Source organism: Phytophthora cinnamomi (assembly GCF_018691715.1).
Source record: "Phytophthora cinnamomi strain GKB4 chromosome Unknown Contig57, whole genome shotgun sequence".
NCBI lineage: Eukaryota > Oomycota > Peronosporomycetes > Peronosporales > Peronosporaceae > Phytophthora > Phytophthora cinnamomi.
Genome location: NW_027150990.1, coordinates 326,084 through 345,663, shown reverse-complemented (window position 1 = coordinate 345,663; position 19,580 = coordinate 326,084). Strand labels below are relative to the sequence as shown.

The window sequence follows — 19,580 nt, the reverse complement described above, 5'->3', positions numbered from 1 at the left end:
CGCGCCGCCGATGGCTCTGCCTCGGAGGCCGGAGGGTCGGAAGTTCAACCCATAACCGGGGAGTCCAAAGAGGCGCGCCTCACGGTACTCGCCCGGGTCGCCTCCAACTCGGATCACTGAGGCCTCGGTCTCTCATGTCCTCTTCTGTGTTCGCAGCTGTAGCTAGCTCAGAATCTCCAAGTGATTGTAGCGTAAGGGTAGCTAGCTCTCAGGCGTTCGCTAATCTTTTAGTCGTCGTTCTCATGCATCTCATCATCTCACTCCAATCGTAATCTCCACTCGTAAGCTCGTTCCAAATTGCATGCAAATATACAATCACTTTGGTGAAGTAGTCATTTTCGCCTGCTTGGGTGGGCTGCATCGCCCCACCGGCAGGTCGTCATTAATCATGGGTTGCAGCTAGTCCTCATCAGCGACTTGGACCATCTGCAACCGTCGGTCGCGGCGTGTCTCGCGCAGGTAGTCGTAAAGCCGGCCGCCGCAAGACAAGTTGGCGGCCGGCTCCCACGAGGTCTCGTCGTAGCCAGCCCACTTCACCAGAAACTCTTTGACCAAGCGCTCGGTGCTGTTCGAGAGTGGGGGTACTTGATCGTCTAAGATCGCCTCCACCTCGTACTCGCCAGCAAGCTGGTCTGGCTCCCAGCTGTCCTCGGGCAGCAGCTCCTCGTCAATGTCAAGTCTCGATCCCTCGGTGACTTCTGGGGTCAACCGAGTTCTCGGTTTATCACCGAATTCGCTTACAGCTTTTAATCGCGATACACGTACCACCGGGTAGAATCGGTATCCACTTCGATCAGGCAGCTCCAACTCATATGGATACTCATCGACCTTCTTTTTGATACGAAAAGGTCCATGCCAGCGATGTGCAAGTTTCTTTGTCAGCCCAGGTTTCACGCGTTCCATGTATAACCACACTCGATGTCCAGGTTTGAACAGAGAGTTCGCCACCGAGTCCTCGTCGGTTCCATCAGTTCCACCAACGCCTCGTTCACCCTCGGAAACGTCGCCCTGTACTGGCCCAGGCATGGCTGACCTTTCCAGCCTACTCAGCGTGGTGTTATGCTTCTCAGCACGCCGAGCCTTCTCAGTCGCCTGATACGCTTTAGCCATAGCCAGGGCGATCTCTTGTTGTCGGTTGACCTCGCGTCGCCACGCTAGAGCGTCCGACTGCCGACCGATCCCTCGCTTGAGAGACGATGACATCGCTCGAAGGCTCGACCAAGCGTCCCAACATACACGAGATAAAATGGAGTGTCCTTCCTTGTTGCATCATGTGAATTGTTGATAGCAAAGATGAGCTTCTCCACGATCTCATCCCAATCTTGCTGGAGCGGGTCCTCCGCATCCACTCGCACAGATTGTGTCACGATCTTAACCGAGCGTTCCTGCTGGCCGATTGCTTGCGGCCGATAGCTTAGTGTAGCCCGAGACCTCGATCGCAACATCTCGGCGAATGCTTGGAAGACCTCATTCATGAAGCGAGGGTCGCGGTCGTGACGTATTAACGACGGCGCACCGAATCTTCGGTAGACGCACTCCTCGAACGCTTGTGCCACACAGAGGACTGAAGTGTCGGCCATGGCTGTACCCATAACAAAACCCGTGAATGCGCACTGAAATAGTAACAGTGCGGTGTTCCCTCGCCGAGTCCTCGGCAGAGGTATAACGAAGTCCATCGATACGATTTGCATCGGGCGTTCGGCCAGGATGTTCCCTGGCGAATATCCACGGAATTGTGGAACACTTTTGCACAAGCTACAGTCTGGGCACGAGCGCATATGCCTCTCCACGTCGGCAAACAGGCCCATCCAGTAATAGTCCGCCTTAACTCGGTGGTAGGTGCGGACGATACCCTGATTTCCTGGATTATCGTTGTCGGTACCACCAGCCTGAATTTAGTCTCGTCGGTCCGTTCCTTTCCCCATCGACGGTTCACTCCGAGAAAATAGAGTAATCCATCTTCACTTAGCGCAAACTTGTCAGCCATTTGCCAGGCTTCGCGAGCGGTATTGTAACCTAGTTTTGCCTCTTCTCCTTTCAGCACCGTCTTTAGGTTCGACCAGCGTAATTCCTCATCTTGGCCAGCACTTATGCGTCGGCAGCGCTCATCCTGCACCACCGAGGGGTCGATGTCGTCAGCACTCGGTTCGTGCACCGCTGTTGCATCTAGCCTCGGTTGGACCTGTTCGTCATTTAAACCCTCGGTGCTGGCCCCAGTTGGTTCAGACACGGGTTCTTCACGGCCCGGACCGATTACCGAGACTTCATTCGAGAAGCGGACGTGTTTTCGCTGCTCTTTTGTTTGGCGTCTAATCACCGCGGCTACATGTCCCAATTCCCGTACGAAATCGAAAAAATCCGGCTACGGCTCTGGTCATGCGGTGTCAGTACTCGAACCGGGTTGACAGAACGTGTAGGTTCTTCAGAGTTTTCCGAAGCCTCGGCTGGCGCTTCGTAGATAACTTCTCTCCATCAATTATTGCTTCCTTTCATCACCGTCCACTACCACCGAGGCTTTCTTTCCATTGTTTCGCTTGCGAGCGATTCAGCGGTCGCGTTGAATTCACATATTGCATTCAGGTATTTCACCTGGCGAAGTCTCGCCGTGAGATCCTTGTGCTTGTTCAGTTGTACCATTAGCGACTCCTTACGACAAGCGATCACCCCTAGGGATTGCTGGATTGCGAGGCTCGAGTCTCCGACGATAACTAAGTCCTCGGCCCCATGTTCTAGGGCTGCCGAGATACCGCTTCATGCCGGTGTACTCAGCGAGGTTTACCGTCGTGGTCTCGAGATAAGCACTCGCAGCGATCACTATAGTCCATTCCGGGAGTCTCCACAAAATCCATGCGCAACTACCATAGCCACCGTGCTTTACAGTTTTGGCAGATCCATCGAACGGGCGTACAAAGCCTCGGTGTGCACGGGGTAGTCGAGCATATAGCAACTGGGGGTCCATACGAATAGCCGGGGAACCACGTGTCGGTGGGGTCACCGGTGCCAGCGAGTCTTCGAGGTCGACGAAACTAGTAATAGTCGACTGTTGGAGTTGCGCAAAAGCGCAGTAGTAACTTAGCGAGGGCCGGACAATCGTGAAGAAACACGAAAGCAGCTACAGCAATAACATGCGTCCCCTTTATTTCACCGGAACATGCTTCTAAAGCCATCTGATCAATTTACTAGCACCCAGGTATACCATCTTCGCCCGGTTGCTTCTGTGCAAGTACAGGACATGGATCCTTCCTTGCATACTCTCTCTTCCGAAGATCGGGTGTTCTTCTTTGCCGCCAACCCAAGCGCCATGTGTGACACAACACCACCTGCACCACGGACAAGGCCAGCAAAAGTTGGTCTGGCGGAACGCTAAAGCTCTTGCCTAAAGGTTTGCAGCGGATTAGCTGCTTGTGGACGTGTAGAAAACAATCAAACAAGATCGTGGAAAGGCGTTGGCATCAAGCTCATGTTCGCTTGCAGTGACACCAGCTAGACGATTCACAGAACCCCTCCGCAATGTTCTGCACGCTAGTGCTTTGACTTGTTCTCTACCAAGGCTGCCATACCCGAGTCATCACCAGCGCGTATGAGATTTGTCGCAGCAAGGCTCTCCCCAGTGCCAGGGTTAGTGTCAGGTTCACTCGATGTGCTACAGTTATTTCGGCCCCATAGTGAGGATGATATCCCTCCGCGAACGAAACATAGCAACGAAATTTAGTTGACCTAAATTTGAAGAAGCAGATGAAACAAAGCTACGCCCTGTGTCGATTTGTTATATTTTTCTCGTAGCCATGCGGCGTGGACGCGGTCACAGGCAAGCTCTAATTGCTCTAGTCTGCGAGTGAGGAAGGAATTTTACAACAGCACAAAGATCAATATTATCTTGGATCGGTGAAGACATCTCTGTGTTGCGAAGTACTGTTGTCATGATCTGAAGAGTATCGATTCATCACATAACCGATGATAGACCGACAGGAAGGTTCTTGATGCCCTACAGAGAATTCGCAAATGCAAATTGTGAAGAAAGTGATGAAGTGATACGAATGTTGCAGTTTGCAAATCGCGGCCACGGCAGGAGCACCCGCCACCTCCATCCTCAGCTCAACGCCGTTTTGACGAGCAAACCATCCCGGCAGTTAGGGCACTTGTTTGACTCCAGGTACCGCGAGATCAGCTCACTTGGAGCGGCATCGCATGGGTCAACCTTCGTGCTACATCAGATTAATGCGATTGGCTAATAGATTTCAAGAATACGAGATTATTGGTTAATAGATTTCGCACTTAGCTGAGGTGGACGGCTTTCTTGCAAGACCCCAGCAACGCCACGCTGCTTCTCGTCGCCGAAGAACTGGCCGGTGAACGGCGATGTGGACAAGTTCATCTCCGCGCTGGAGCCCGTGAAGGAGTCGTACCCAACGCTGTCGACGGCCGACCTGATCGAGCTGGCGGGCCAGGTGGCCCTCGACAACGCCGGCAACGTGACCATCGACTTCCTGGGTGGCCACACGGACGCGAACAACGGGAACGGCACAAAACAGAAGGCGCTGAGCTACAGTGGCCCGTACAGCAACGACTCGCTCATGCTGTCGAACGAATAATACCAGGTGCTCCTGAACGAGACGTGGATCGAGGTGTCGGAGAAGGAGTACAAGGCTGAGGGCAAGAGCGTATGCATGATAGACACGGACCTGGCGCTTCTGGCAGCTCCCGAGCTGAAGGAGGCGGTGCAGCTGTTCGCTTCGGAGGAGGGCGCCTTCAAGCACGTGTTAAATTCGGCGTGAGCCAAGATTGTGACAGCCGACCACTTCAACGTGACCAGCTACTAAACAGGGCGGCGGCGAGTGTACAGTACGGTATCCTAGTCGATAAATACAGTTGACCCTGCGCACCGCAGTGCAAGTGCGGTACCTTAATTACAGCGAAATCTCTATGATCGACTCTGGCTGTTTGTCTTTCTATCACTTATCAGCGTGGTGACACTCTTCTCATTCGTACGAGGTTCTGTTCATAGTGGTCTGACATAGGCACCGTGGTCCGGGCGCAATGTGAGCCAAACTTATTCACTTTTGCGCTTGCAAGGTAGGCAGCGCTTTCGGGGTCAGCGTTGGCCTTTGCCCCACCCAACGCGTCCTACCCCACAAAAGACATCATTTCATATCGCGATGACCCCAGTTAAGACGATGAAAGAACTCTATCTAACGGAACGACTAACTGGATTTCCTACTACGTAGTTCAATACTTCAAGATGCACTAGCAGAAACAGAGAGGCTGTGTAGCTAAGAAGCAGAACTTACTTCATGATAAAATCTAGAGCTTCTCCGTGCTTTAGTAGGGATTGGACAGATTATTAATAATCACTGTACAGTGTAACGTAACCGCAGTTGCCACCTACCAGTACAGCAGATGTTAAAGCCAAGTGAAGTAGTGAATACTACTACACAAAAAATGCCCAGGCCATCTATCGCTTCTATTTCTGTTTATTGGCTTCGAAGTGAATGATCTTCTACCCTCTAACCGAGTCCAACATACATCACGTCCTTCCTTCGATTGCAACAAACGAACGCGATTCCAGCAATCGAATTCTGAGCCTAGTTATTGATAGGCATTCTGCACTGAGTCAATTTTGGTCCAAAGACCGCCCACAGAGTCGAGCTCCCTGGCAGCGTAGCCGACGAAGCCGCCAAGCTGGTAGCCAGGCTTAGCAACATCCGTTGCCTTAAGGTGATTGTCCGAAGGAGCCACGGGGGTTCCTCCAAAGATTGAGTTGCCCAAGCTGGTGGTGAAGTTGACGAAGAAGACGCGCGTGTGGCTGTGTTGCTCGTCCCAGTGCACCTCCATGCTGATCACGCGTTCACCGGTAGCTAGAGTGCGGGTGTTCATGTCGCCATGACGACCGCCGTGATACAACCGGTCACTAAGACCCTCAATCTCAAGACCAACGCCATCCACGCGGTCGCCACTGCAAACCGTGATGGACTTGACGACTTGACCCGCCTTCACAAGCTTCGCGTCAGAGTACTCGTCGCCGTGGGGGCCGCCGTGGGTTTCAGTCAGGTAAACACCTTCTGGGAGCTCGGCAGCGCCAGTTGCGACCAGGGCTGCCATCGTGAGAGCCTGCAGGATAAACTTCATCTTCGTAGCTTGTTTGAGCTTGTCTTGGGTAGGAAGAAAAATCGATAATGGACGGAAGCTCGCGGGGTCAGCGGTGCTTTTCTGGTGAAAAGATGGTTCGACATGAATCGCCAAGACAGCGAGCAAACCGATCGTCAGCTGGTATCAAGGGCCGGAGAGGATTACTCAAGTTTACTCAGTAAAACTACTGTTGGTGCTGCTTATGTTCAAGTGGGATGTAAAATGGGATAGGAATGCTGTCTTTAATTTCTGCAATTTCGTACAAAGTATTTTGCGAATATACAGCGAGCATACAGTACGAAGACCCCACCAGGGTTGCCGGACTTAACTAGCTGGTGAACTTTGCGTTGGCCTCATCATTTACTTTGTACTATTACATTTATAATAGTACACTTATTGATTACAAGACCATGCCATAAACTCGAGCGAGAATGACAGGTTTGGGACTCCCAGAATAGATACAGTGCGCGTCAAAACTATAGGATCACCCTGGGCACCCTCATAACTCAATCAATCTTTATCATTTTGAGGTGGGGATCGACAGTAGTTGTGAAAGACGCTGAGAAAGACCTGCTATGCGCTAACACTCGCGTTTTGCACTTTAACAGGTGGCTCGTATACATGTATACGAGCCATACATGTATACGAGCCACCCGTTAAAGTGCAAAACGCGAGTGTTAGCGCATAGCAGGTCTTTCTCAGCGTCTGTCGATCCCCCACCTCTAAATGATAAAGATTGATTGAGTTATGAGGGTGCACAGGGGTGGTCCTATAATTTTGACGCGCACTGTATGTGCGGAAAGGGGTACAGACGGGGGCGTGAATAAGGAACGGGTGTCATCCTATAACCTTAAAAACCTAATATTATGCAATTCTAGAGGGAAGAGCTTGAAGCACTGTCATTGGCCATCGCCATTGGCCAGCTGGGCCTGCTGGCAGAGCTGGGTTTTGAATCTGGGCGGGAAATTCGAATTTGACACGAACAAGATGGAGCGGCAAGCACGGAGAATGCGCCTCAACAAGCAGTAACAGCTCGACCTCTGTGCAATGCACACCCGCGAGCCAACGTGGAGCCTCGCGACGCTAGGAGAATGGGCTCAGCTCCGGGACGGAGAAGCTACCGCTATTCTTTCTGGACAAAGCCAAGAAGCCGCGTTGGCTGTCCATGAAGCCACCGACCGCACAATACAAGGGCACAAGCGAAGCTTGGATGACTGTACCAGTCTTTCAACAATGGTTGAAGGACTTGGACAAGTCGATGGATGAGGCCAAGAGGGAGATTCTGCTTCTACTCGACAATGCAACTGTGCACATACCTCCGGAGGACACATTGGCCAACGTGGAGGTGGAGTTCTTGCCCCCAAACACGACAGCGGCGATCCAACCGATAGACCAAGGTGTGATCGCGTGGATCAAGCGGCGTGTACAGCGAGACTGCGGCGAAGAGGCAGTCTGGAGACTGTGCTGCGAGCTGGACCCCTTTGTAATCGAGACATCGGACGCAGTCGCGTGGTGCAGCAACGGGTGTAATGCGCTGGACGCCGACACCATCATGTCTTGTTGGCGCCACGCGTGGAATTAGTGACATAATTAACTAAATCAAGTATTTTGTCCCATCAATGGCAATTTATGCCCTCTAATTGGCTCATACCAGGGATGGCAAAAAAATATTTAAATATTTTTATCCGTGATAAAAATATAATAAAAATATTTTTTCATTTTTATTCGTGTAAGTACGAAAATAAAACACTTCGGTTTTGTATCGGACACAATCTGACAACCGCGCTCTATTAGGTGGGGCCCTATATTTGCTGACGTGCGACGCGGTCATCTCGCCGTCCTTGCACACGCGGAAGGTGGGGAAGCAGTCCACGTCAATCTCCTTGCAGACGCTCTCCAGCTCCTCGGTGCTCACCTTTAGGAACTTGACGGCCAGGAACTCGTTCTCCGTCAGTTGCGTCACCTTGGGGGGTCACCATCTTGCAGCCACCGCACCGCGGCGCCGAGAACTGCACGGTGGCCGGCTGGTTCTCGCCGATGGCGCCGCTGAAGTCCTCAGGTGTCTTGACCTCGATCGGCATGGTCGGCTCCGCCACCTATGAAGCTGAAGTAGCCCTGCGGTGGCAGCCCACTCGTCAGTATGCGTTGAGGCCAGTATTCAGGTAGTTACTGTGTTATACGGTGCTCCAGGCGATCCGTTTCAGCGGGGTTTGATGTATAAAAATGGTAAAAATATCATAAAAATGGAAATAAAAATATTTTTTCGATATTTTTATTTTGAAAAAATCCTTCCATATTTTTTTTGCCATCCCTGCTCATACCACTTGAAAGTTGTTATATATCAGGCGTTCCTTATTCACGCCCTCGTCTGTATTAATACATCCCCTCGCACAGATTTTGATCGGCTTATGCGACAGTTACACACTTCTCTGCATGTCTATTCCTTGGTCTGGTGCAGACTCTGGGCGCAGATTGCTACAGTAGTACGATTGCTACAGTAGTACCATGACATGATGTCAGTGGCATCCCACATCATGGACTTGTCTGTAAAAAGTACAGTACCGTACATAACGGATACAGTAGCATCAAATAGCGAACCGTAAACCACGGTTTCATCGCTCAAGCTTCAGCAAAGGGCAAATTGTAGGTTCTGACTTGATTTCAGGATATTTTGCATATTTTTGGTATTTTGTCCTAAAATCCGAAAAAACATGAGTTTGTCCTTAATTTGTTGCTTATCAGGGGCAACAATCTCCATTAAAGCCGTACTCGATGACATTGCGAGTCGCTCTGCAACAGCACCAGGGCTTTCTACGTGGTTTGAGGAGTCGCCACGACGTCTATGCTCGCTCACGACAAGAACTCCGAAGGTGAAGACTCCGCGGACGAACTACTCGAAAATCTGAACGAAATGATCTTTTAGGTCTGAAGTTTCCATTTAAGTTTTTATAGTATATTCTCTTCTATTTGTGTACCTTTCTTGGATGTATAAGCGTTCAATCCAATAGTATGCGGTACACAATTCGGCGTTATCCTTATCCGTATCTGCTGAACTGTCGTACTGTTGAACATTTGTACATATTGAGTGGACCGTCATTTTTTGTGTGGGAAATGACCTGTATAAAGATGTGTGCTCCTTTCCCTACAACTTCCTTCAATATTGAATGCGTTTGTGTCAGCGGGAGCGGAGGATGGTAGTTACTCGGGAAATGGTAGACTACGCTATTTCTACTTCTACTTATACTTCTGGCGCTCGGTAAAGCTTTCGCTTCATGTTGTTTGAGTTTTTTTTTTTTTCACTTAAAGTCAACCGCTCGTATTTTGTGAAGGGCACCCATAAGTTAAGGTTAGATCCCCGGAATCAAAATTTAAGAATGATTCGGTGAATATGGTGTTTGCCAAATAAACTATACCGTCATGACATTTACAGTAGTCCAGTAGTCTCTTATAATTGAGGTTTTACTTCAGTATCTTGATAAAATGAGCATTTGAGTGTACAGACGGAGGCGTGAATAAGGAACGGGTGTCATCCTATAACCTTAAAAACTGATATTATGCAATTCTAGAGGGAAGAGCTTGAAGCACTGACATTGGCCATCGCCATTGGCCAGCTGGGCCTGCTGGCAGAGCTGGGTTTTGAATCTGGGCGGGAAATTCGAATTTGACACGAACAAGATGGAGCGGCAAGCACGGAGAATGCGCCTCACCAAGCAGCAACAGCTCGACCTCTGTGCAATGCGCACCCGCGAGCCAACGTGGAGCCTCGCGGCGCTAGGAGAATGGGCTCGGGAGAAGTTTGCGCTGGACAAGGCGCCGGGCAAATCGTCCGTCAAGAGGATCCTGGACAACGAGAGCTCGCTCAAGCGACCAAGGTGTGCTCGCGTGGATCAAGCGGTGTGTACAGCAAGACTGCGGCGAAGAGGCAATCTGGAGACTGTGCTGCGAGCTGGACCCCTTTGTAATCGAGACATCGGGGCGCAGTCACGTGGTGCAGCAACGCGTGTAATGCGCTGGACGCCGTCGTAAAAGAAGCTCTTCTCATCCATGTTGAAGACATCAGTGGAGGAGTAGAGGCTAACAAGTTGGCGGAGACGCTCAAAGTCAGACGCCACCGCCTTTAGATCCACCTCTCCAGACTCCCCGTAAGATCGCCGCCACCGAACTCCATATCTTGCTTGGAGGTGCCGCAGCCAAGACCATCCAAGTCTAGGCTGTGACTCAGCCGGGATGCAAAGCCGCCCTAGCAGTCTTCGGGCATAGCAGACGATCATGTTGCCCGAGAGCGCCAGCTGGAACTCCTCGCAGAACGTGATGAACTCAATGACGCTCTGGTCCAGGCGCAGCTGATGAGGGGGGCGGCGCTTCTTGCGAGCCAAACACTCAGGGGTCATTCGCCGGAGGCTGCTCTCCGACTTCAGCACGCGCCCAATCATCTGCTTCGATGGCGTGTCAATTAGACCGAACTGGGCCTCGGCCCAGTTCGGCAATTGACTTGTAAGTCTCGTTTGGCATCGTGCGGTGCCGCTTGCAGACAGCCAGTTCTTGCTGCTTCGATAATCTAACACGCTTCTTGAACGCCCGTCTTCGTGTGGGTATCACAGGCATGGTTGCTGGAGAGAGAATGTGTGGAAGTGAATCAATCTTGGCGCCTTCCAACGTCATTTACGCGTGCAATGCATGGATACCGGATGTCCTCGGTTTGCGGTCTGTGATTGGCGGAATCGTTGTAGATACCATCTAATTGGCGGAATCCCAAGTTCAACCCTTCTTGTAGCAGTGCAAATGGCTACAACTTCAGTAACATCAGAAACAGAAGGTTATCAGCTTCTACCTGTTCTTTATTCAGGCAAAAGACTGTAGCAACAATATCAATGGTCTATGGTACCTACCCCGCCTGCACCAAAGCTTAATTTGCTCTGAAGTGCGCACTCCGCCCTCCCAGCATCTACAAAAAGTATTGATTGACCCTTGGGCCTCAATTAGAATTCAATTTTATTTCGAGCAACCTGGCTTCCTACTCACAGGGCTGCTCAGGTCGAAAAGTAGTGGCGGACAAGGTCGGTCGATGTATGTGGTTGAGTGGATATTTGGGTTCGCGAATTATTCACACGTTTTGTTAGCAATAGTTTCCATGACCTGAACGCCTGTCCCGCTACGCAGCACCAACGTGGTTGTTTCCTCAGCAGCACGTGCGCTGGATGCCAAGACACTCAATGATCCGTGGGCTTCACTTTATTGGGTCGTCGATATCCACATCAAAGCTTCGGGTACACGTACAGTAAGTATCTTGAAGGGTATCACGTACACACACCGCACGCCCTCTGCTCTCCATCGCCTGAAGGCGGCTACACTATATTATAGCCGCTACTCACTGCAGAAGGTGGCGGCCACGGATCAACGATCAATGGACTCCGTCCGGTTCAGCATGCTATGTGCATATTCGGGATAACTCTTTTCCCGATGTACAATTCTGCTTGGTGGTTGCGGGTGGTACAGCGCTGGTGTTGGCAGTGAATCAACATGCGCGATCTTCCTGCCGCCTACCAGCTGAACATCCCATAAGTATCGATTGTTCTCAAGAAAGAGAAGGGTCTCAAATGTTGTTGGGTGCTTCGCGGCGGTGAACGCTGAAAGCGAGACCTGCTGACGAGAACAGACTTTGTCGCTTGGTCTCCTCCCTTGGTGTCAGCAGGACGCCCAATAGCTTGTGATTAGAGTGGTCTATCGGCTCCTCAATGTCCACGTAGCGTCAATGACGGTGTCACCGCGCAGTGAGTACCAGCCTCCATTCGTCAATCAAAATGTCGAGGGGATGACCGGCAAGTCGCTGGCTAATTCGATCTCCGTCGAGACAGCGACGCAATAGGGCGCGGAAAATGGAGTCCAGCGACGTGTGCTTTCGTGTCTGAGGATGGGAGCGTTCTTTACGATTTTCTAACAGCACTTGACACACCTGGTGCTACGTAGGGCGGGCCGTGCGGATCTCCATCTTGTTGGGGGACAAAAGCTTCGGAGGGAGGGCTAGAACTGTACGCAGGAAATCGAAGAATGAGGAATATAATGCCAATCTGATCCGCACTCAAGCATTGCTCGCGCCAAGCCACCTCGAGCTACAATTGCAGATTCGGGCGTGAAGCATACCACTAACGTCGATAGAAGCGGTAGGAGTGCTCTAGGTGGAAATGGAAGGCTACCTACACGGTAGCAAAATGAACCTGTATTTGGACGTGATTGGGGCCTTGAGCAAACAATAATTTTGTGTGTTTTAATCGTAATAATTGTTAGACAACTTGTTTTTCGAGCAACCCTACTAGAAGCATGAGGTGTCTCCTCACTGTTGTGTTGAGTTTTGTCTCTGTGTGTGTGTGTGAGAGAGAGAGAGAGGGGGGGGGGGGGGGGGGGGGGGAGAGAGAGAGATGTGGTACTGCCAACAGCGCTGCTGTTCACAAAACTAAAGCCAATGTTGCAACCTGCAAGACAAGCACAGCTCTACGATGATTTACAGCCACTGGCAGCTGGATACTTCTGCTCGCAGAGTGAGATGGTTGGTTGCGCACGCTTACTTCGTCCGAATGAAGGACAGACTACAAGTACAGCGAACTTACCACCCATTACTGCATATCACACAAGAGGAGACTCCAAGGGGATAGCCCTAGTGCATGTAGAGCTCACGCTCCAACTTCTTTCTCATTCTCAATTCTACCAACTCAATAACAACCAGTCTCCTACACCTCAGTCGACTTCCTAGCCTTCCATAAGGTTATGAGCCCAAAGACGACCTGCACTGAAGAGTAACCAGACGTCATACGACTAGGCAAGTGCAGCAAACCTCCGATACCGGATACCCGTGATACGCGATACCTGCCTATCCCGATACCTGCGACGCGCGAGAACCTGCGACATGTGAGAATCTGCGACGTGTGACAACTTCAACGTGTTGCACTCGTACCACCCTCAGGCTACCCTCCAGCAGAGATGAACCCCGATGATGAAATGAAACACCCAGTCAGGCGGAACCTTGACGCCGAGTTCAAGGCCGCCGCTACTGAGACCCCCGTCAAGACGGAGCCAGGCCCGCCCGACCCCGAGCTAGTGAAGCTGCGGGCAGAGGTGTCAACGCTGCGTAAACAAATAGCGTCCGCTGCAATGATGGCAGCAGAAATGGAGAAGATGCGGTTTGACTTTGCTCAGCTGATGTCAAGGCAAGCCGCAGCGAAGTCTCTCCACGATGCAGAGCTGGCAGAGCTCAGGGCCCATGCCCAGGCCGCACCACAGCTGCATGCAGAAATTGTACAACTAAAAACAACGATCCACGCAATGAGGAGTGGAGCCCCGCGGCAGCCCCCCCCCTGTCCCAGGGGCCCCGACCGCACCTACAGCACCCGCACGCACCACGCCTAAGATTACTAAGATCAAGGACGTGATGTGCCGTAAGTTTGATGGCCAAGAGGTGTACCTCGGTCTTGGACCGGGCTTCGAGGACTTCATCCTCGAATACGAGCAAGCACTCTATACTGAGTCGCTGCTAAACCAATCGCGTTGGACCTCGCAGATCAAAGCTTCCGTATTGGTCAATTTTCTGGCGGGAAAGGCTGCACGTGTCTTTCACTCCAACGTGACGCAATGGCGTATTGAAAATCCCGACTTCAACTATGAGAACTTCAAGGGCAAGATGAAATCTGAATTCGGCTGCCGACTTAACCAAGTGCAGCTATGCAAACGATTGACGTCCGGCAAACGTCCACAAGACAGCTGGTCCGACTATCTCGACTACTTGAAGTATGTGTCCCGTCTCATGACTGGTGACCATAGTCTACTGCTGCTGGAGACCTTCTGTGCGAATGCCTGCCCGGACCTCGCAAGTGTTCTCGTTGCTCGCATTGATCGCTCAAACGGAACTACCTCTCCGAAGCAGACCGCATCCTCGCACTACTCGTAGATTTGCGAGGCGATGGCCGCAACGTCCACAGGTCGCCAGAACGCCAGTGCCCAGCCAACAGCATGAAAAGAAAAATGGAGCCTACCAACTGCAAAAGCCCCAGCATCACGCCGGACAAAAACAACAGAAGCAAAGTCACCGAACTGGACAAGGACAAGCGCTAGCAGCACCTGCGAAACCTGTGCCTAAACTAGGAGAAAACGTTAGTATCACACGTTCAGATCTGAATAACACAGTAAAGCATCACACAAAAAAACATGGATGGTGCAGCACTTTCTGCATTGACAGTGCAGGATTCGCAGCACATCTCTGCCAGCGCGCTGAGGTCCTCCGAAGGTGTCCTGAATGTTAACGTCGTTTGTGGCGTGCCGTGTTGTGCTCATTCCTCCTTCCTCTTCTAGGCCTTCGACTCCACTGGATCGCCCAGAAGCTGCAGCGCAGTCATGGTGGGTATCAGCCTGGCTGAGCTACCTCCGGAGGAGCTTCATGCAGGGGATACAATAGCGTATTTTTCGTGGGCGTTTGTTTGTGGGGACCCCCGTGGCTACCGCGAGTCCGTCGTGCTGAGCGTAGATCCAAGAAACGACGAGGTCAAGCCGATCCAAGTCGACACGGACGAGGTTATTCCTCTTACGATGAAGATTAAGAGGCTCGTTGATCGTAATGGTCACCGCTGTACGGAAGACGAGGCTAAGTGGCGGAATTTGCGTTCATTTCGGCTAGTTATTAGTACTTGCAACGCGCCGAGGCGCTCTAGCTTCTTCAACCGTGCCATGCGACGTGCAGTTGATGGCGCCTTTGCTAGTGTAATGCGACAGAGTGATGGAGAATGCGAGCATCCGGTCGAGGTCCCAGCGGCAGGTTCGCCGTCCCAGGCTGAGGAGAAGGAAGAGGAAGTTTCGGCATCTAGTGCTGCTGAGGCTTTGCTGCCGAAGGTGTCGAATCGCGAGGAGGCCGTGGCAACGCCGGGCGCAGCCGTAGCATGTGAGCGTTTTGGAAATGCAGCAATGAACGTTGAAGTGATTAATGTTGAGACCGATGAAGACGAAGAGGCATCCAGCACTACGAGTGTTGCTAGATCGCAGGGAAACTATGTCCGTGACGATAGTGACGTAGGGCAGAAAGGTGGTGCGACAGAGGAAATGCCAGTCAAGCCTCCTACGGACTCTGACTTGGCAGCAATGGACGCATATCTAAAGTCTATTCCTACTCGCTGGGAGCGTGCCAAGATACGCCATCAACCCATGAAGCGAGCGGGGTCTTGGTATGTTGCACGGTCTCGCAAGCGATGCAACCAGAGCAAGTGCGGAATTACGCGGAGCGGCATGCAGATATACCATGCGAAATCACTGGTGGCGAAAAAAAACAAGGCGATGCTGCGCTTGCCCGGGATTAAAGCACGCCTTCGCGCACTACATATCCGTCGACCGGAGTTTATCGAGCCCAGCGCTCCTGCGGAGCCCGTTGATGCTGAAGTACCCTGGCCACACACAGTGGCCTACACGGAGACGTGCGAAGTGCCTGAGGAAATTGCATTTGAAGATATTGGAGATGGACATCCGTGCAATTGTGTAGGTGACTGCTTTATGGATACATGCCGCAACGCAACTCTCGCTATTTTCTGTACTCCCCATTGCTGTTCACTAAAGGCTGCTTGCAGCAATGCACCTCGCACGCGTAAAACACTGAAACTCTACGACACAGGTCGTGTCGGTCTCGGTGTCTTCACCACTACATTTTTAGATGTCGGCGACGTCATTGGCGAGTATTCCGGGCGTCTGTGTGCATACCCAGCGCTCGTGAAAGGGCAACCCGCAGAGGCGAAGAAGCAGAACAGCGGCTACACTATGCTGCTGAACGAGCGTTCAGTGGACGGAAAGTTTGTTTACATCGAAGCCCTGGAGTGTGGATCTATCACCCGCTTCATTAGCCACGCGTGCGACCCCAACGTAGCCTTCGTCGATGCAAAATCGGTCGACAGTGAAAGTGATGGCAGTAGTGATCAAAAGTGTGAACGCTGGAGCACAGCTAACAGTGAACTACGGCAACCAAATCTGGTTCAAGTGCCCGTGCGACGATTGTTGGGTGGAGGAGACCAGTGATGGAGAGTAACCTGAGTTGACCAGCATCTACCTGCATATGATGTTGGACTTGATTGTAGTAGCAGCCAGCAGTCGAGATCTAGTTTACCGATCAGCACAAAGAATAAAGACAAGTTAAAGAAAAATAAATCATTAACTTGTTTGCCAACACGTCTCCCTACGTTTCCACGCGAGGATACACATTCATAACAATCCCTCTAGTGCAAAAGTGCACGCCAAGCCTAGTCAACATGGTAACACGCATATGAAAGCAGGTTCCGGTCGTACGATAGTGCTGGAACCTCAGAAAGTAAGGGCCGGCCCCCTATCACGGGTCTACCCCCAAGGTTGGTCACCCTCTCGTCCGAACCACCACTCCCACGTTTGCGCTTCTTCCTGCTCACCAAAACCTCTCGCCCTTGACTGTCCAAGTGCTCACACGACTGGATTACGAATAGAACGTGGATACAAGCTCCAAATGCGTAGTAGTAATTGCATCTACACCACCTCTGGTACATATCCACTACCCACCCGCCGCATGGTTGCCCCTCCACTTCCATGCGAGCGTAGTTGATGCCCATTTGAGCCGACACGGCGATGCCCAGTTCAGATCGCTTGTTTGGTGCGACTACGATTCGCTTGGCGAGAAGTGAGTAAACTTGCATGCGTCCAGTACCCAGATTATCGATCGGGGTGACTTCGTTCGCCCTTAAAAGATTCTCTCGCACTAGATCGGATACACGTCGCACGAGGGTCGCCGCTGGAACGACGTCGAAGCGGAACGGTCGCGGGTTGGAGGACTGGTCTTCGCAGCAGTGTAGTAGCTCTTTCAGCAAAGTGCCCATTTTGAGCCGGCGTCTCAAAGTGTAGTCACGCTTGAGTAGCGCGTTGAATGTCTCCGCTGGATTATTAGTGGACGCAAACCCTACCGGGGTTAAGTAGAGTTGCCATGCGCTGAATGGACCAGTAAGCCACTGCGACCACATATACTGCGCAAAAGAGTTAAGACTAGGGTAGTCCAACCACTTGGCGACAACACGGTCTCGCATCCAGAGATACGAGCTTTCACTGCGCACAAAGTGTAAGTCGTACATGTCATGCACGATAGAAGCCGCCACACCCGAGGGAAAGCCTCTAATTGCTTCGTACACGTTCTTCATGACATGGAAGAAACACATAAGTGCCGTGAACCCATTGTTCCCTCCGAATACGGCGCGGAGAGCGTTGTGCTGGGCCTTATCGGCGTCTCCCATCGTGAAGAGAACCTCAGGTTCCCTACCGGTGATCCAAAAGTACAGGCGCTTCAGTGACATCAACGCACGCTGGATAACCGGCTGCGTCTCTTGAGATATGGTGAATAGAGCCACAACATGAAATCCACGCGATCGATCCGACACCCCTACTACCAGTACGGGGTACTCGCGATAGTTTAGTTTGTAGGTTGCGTCCACATGTAGGATAAAACGCTCCGGAGGAAGCATCAGCCTCATGACGAGCGCCTTCGACGTCAGCCCGACGATGAAAGGACGTTCATCCGAGCCGTTACCCACAACCGGCTTGCCCTCACGGTCTAAATCCCATGCAAACGTGAAGGGCTGCGTCATTGCTTCACCTCCAGTGTATGCATGCGCATGAATCCATTCTCTCACATCGTCCACACGGTCGTTGTTCCCCAGGTGCGTGCGCGTGTGATAGTTCACAAAGTTCTGGACGGTATTGAGTGCTGGAATGTCTTCTAGCGGCGTATCAAATCTACGCGACATCGCATGACGAATCCGCATTGGGCGGAGATGGTGTTCCGCTAAGTCGCGACAGAATGCCTTTTGCGTTGCCGTCAGTTTCTTCTTTTTGGGGGAGGTGGCCTCCGTCGTGTGCTCCCCTACCGTGTAGATAGAGATTGCGTCGTTCTTAAGGCATGCTACCATCTTCCCCCGCCAGGAGCAAGCGAACTCACTAGCAGACGCACAGGAATGCGAGCTGCACTCCATCAGTCGGTAACGCATTTGGTGCGGCTCGATGTCTGTGCAGGTCGTACAGGCCATCTTGTTGCTCTTGGTTATCTCAAACGACTTCATTCCGTCGAGCACCACGTCCGCGCGGACTCCGTCGACGCCGAGAGCCATAGCTACCAAGCAATCTGCTTCGGCATGTACGTTCGTGTTCTTGCCGAAGGGGGAGGATTTTGATTTGCGTCCGTGCATCTCCAAATTGAGACATGCTGCCTTCTCGAGCGCTGGTTGGCTCGGACTAACCTAATCTCGCCCTGGCCGTGCATCTCGACAAAACGCGGACAGATTCCAAAACCATGCAATCGTTTTGTGTTGCCACCAGAGCGTGTGGCATTTTCGCACATTTGATGTGCTACCACGGATTTGTTGTGCAGTGGTCGTACTGTTGGTCGTGCTTCACGCGTTCTCCTAAACTAGTATGCTATGTCTGCGACGAGGAGGGCCGCCGCGGGCCTGTCTGCCCGGAGCTCAAGAAGGTAAAGCGCCTCGTGAAAGAGCGCGGACAAGCCCACAATGCTGCAGTGACCAACCCCGACCCACCTATCGATGCGACTAGCCAAGATGATGATGGAGGTCTCTGGTTGGCCGCCTCGGATAGGACGACCGTCGCTGAAGAATGGATACTCGACTCGGGTGCAACACACCATCTCTGCACCAACAAGAATCTGCTGTTCGGAGTCGAGCCAGCCAGCCTGAAATCAAGTTGCGAACTCAGACACAATTACGGCAAACCTCGAGGGTAACTGCCTGCTGTGGACTAATGTCAACGGAGTTGACCGAACCGTCCTGCTGACGGAAGTTTACTACTGCGAAAACCTCGATCGCAACCTTCTGTCGTTATCGCAGCTGAGACGACGTAGTCTCCGCTTCATTTTCGACGAGAAGTGCACATTTCACGGAAGTGATGGCAGTATTGTGGGAGAAGCAATCGAGCGTCGCGGCCTCTGGGTCGTAAATGCCTCCGCCGCTGATGTGAATAGCGATGACCCTCACGCTTATTTCGCAAATATTCCCGAAAGCTCCTTGCAGCAGTGGCACGAACGCTTAGGCCACGTGAACTACCAAGACCTACTGAAAATCGTCAACAAGAACCTTGCTACTGGGATGGAAATCAGCACCAAGAAGATAAACTTCTGTATGGCATGTGCTGAAGGAAAGCAAACACGCAACAAGCAGCCAACAGATGATACATCTGAGTCAGCACCGACGGATGAACACGGTGCAGTTATCTGCATGGACTTGAAGGCTGATCTTCCCGCAGATCGCAATGGCCATCGCCACATCCTCACCATTGTCGACCACGCCACTAATTACAATCAAGTGTGCTTACTGCGTACAAAGGATGAGGCTTTCGACAATTTCGAGCGATTCACAACTCAATTTCAGCGCCAGTTCGACATAGTCATCAAAGTCATCCGTACCGAT

General features: G+C 51.8%; 4 protein-coding genes across 4 annotated transcripts; 2 read left to right on the top strand and 2 right to left on the bottom strand.

The window, feature by feature from the left end:
* Window positions 1–4,188: 4,188 nt before the first annotated feature.
* On the top strand, window positions 4,189–4,592 carry IUM83_19053 (catalase/peroxidase HPI; the record flags this gene model as incomplete). Its single annotated transcript, XM_067944082.1, has 2 exons — window positions 4,189–4,192; window positions 4,312–4,592. 2 exons carry the CDS (start codon window positions 4,189–4,191, stop codon window positions 4,590–4,592), a joined length of 285 nt encoding a protein of 94 aa, XP_067787844.1.
* Window positions 4,593–5,586: 994 nt separating this feature from the next.
* On the bottom strand, window positions 5,587–6,126 carry IUM83_19052 (Amino Acid/Auxin Permease (AAAP) Family; the record flags this gene model as incomplete). The annotated part of the gene is made up of 1 exon (XM_067944081.1): window positions 5,587–6,126. One exon carries the CDS (start codon window positions 6,124–6,126, stop codon window positions 5,587–5,589), a length of 540 nt encoding a protein of 179 aa, XP_067787845.1.
* A 1,258-nt stretch (window positions 6,127–7,384) lies between these two features.
* IUM83_19050 (putative Tigger transposable elementderived protein 6) lies at window positions 7,385–8,292 on the top strand (the record flags this gene model as incomplete). Its single annotated transcript, XM_067944079.1, has 3 exons — window positions 7,385–7,638; window positions 7,921–7,982; window positions 8,063–8,292. 3 exons carry the CDS (start codon window positions 7,385–7,387, stop codon window positions 8,290–8,292), a joined length of 546 nt encoding a protein of 181 aa, XP_067787847.1.
* IUM83_19051 (putative thioredoxin) lies at window positions 8,001–8,207 on the bottom strand (the record flags this gene model as incomplete). Its single annotated transcript, XM_067944080.1, has 1 exon — window positions 8,001–8,207. One exon carries the CDS (start codon window positions 8,205–8,207, stop codon window positions 8,001–8,003), a length of 207 nt encoding a protein of 68 aa, XP_067787846.1.
* Window positions 8,293–19,580: the final 11,288 nt, after the last annotated feature.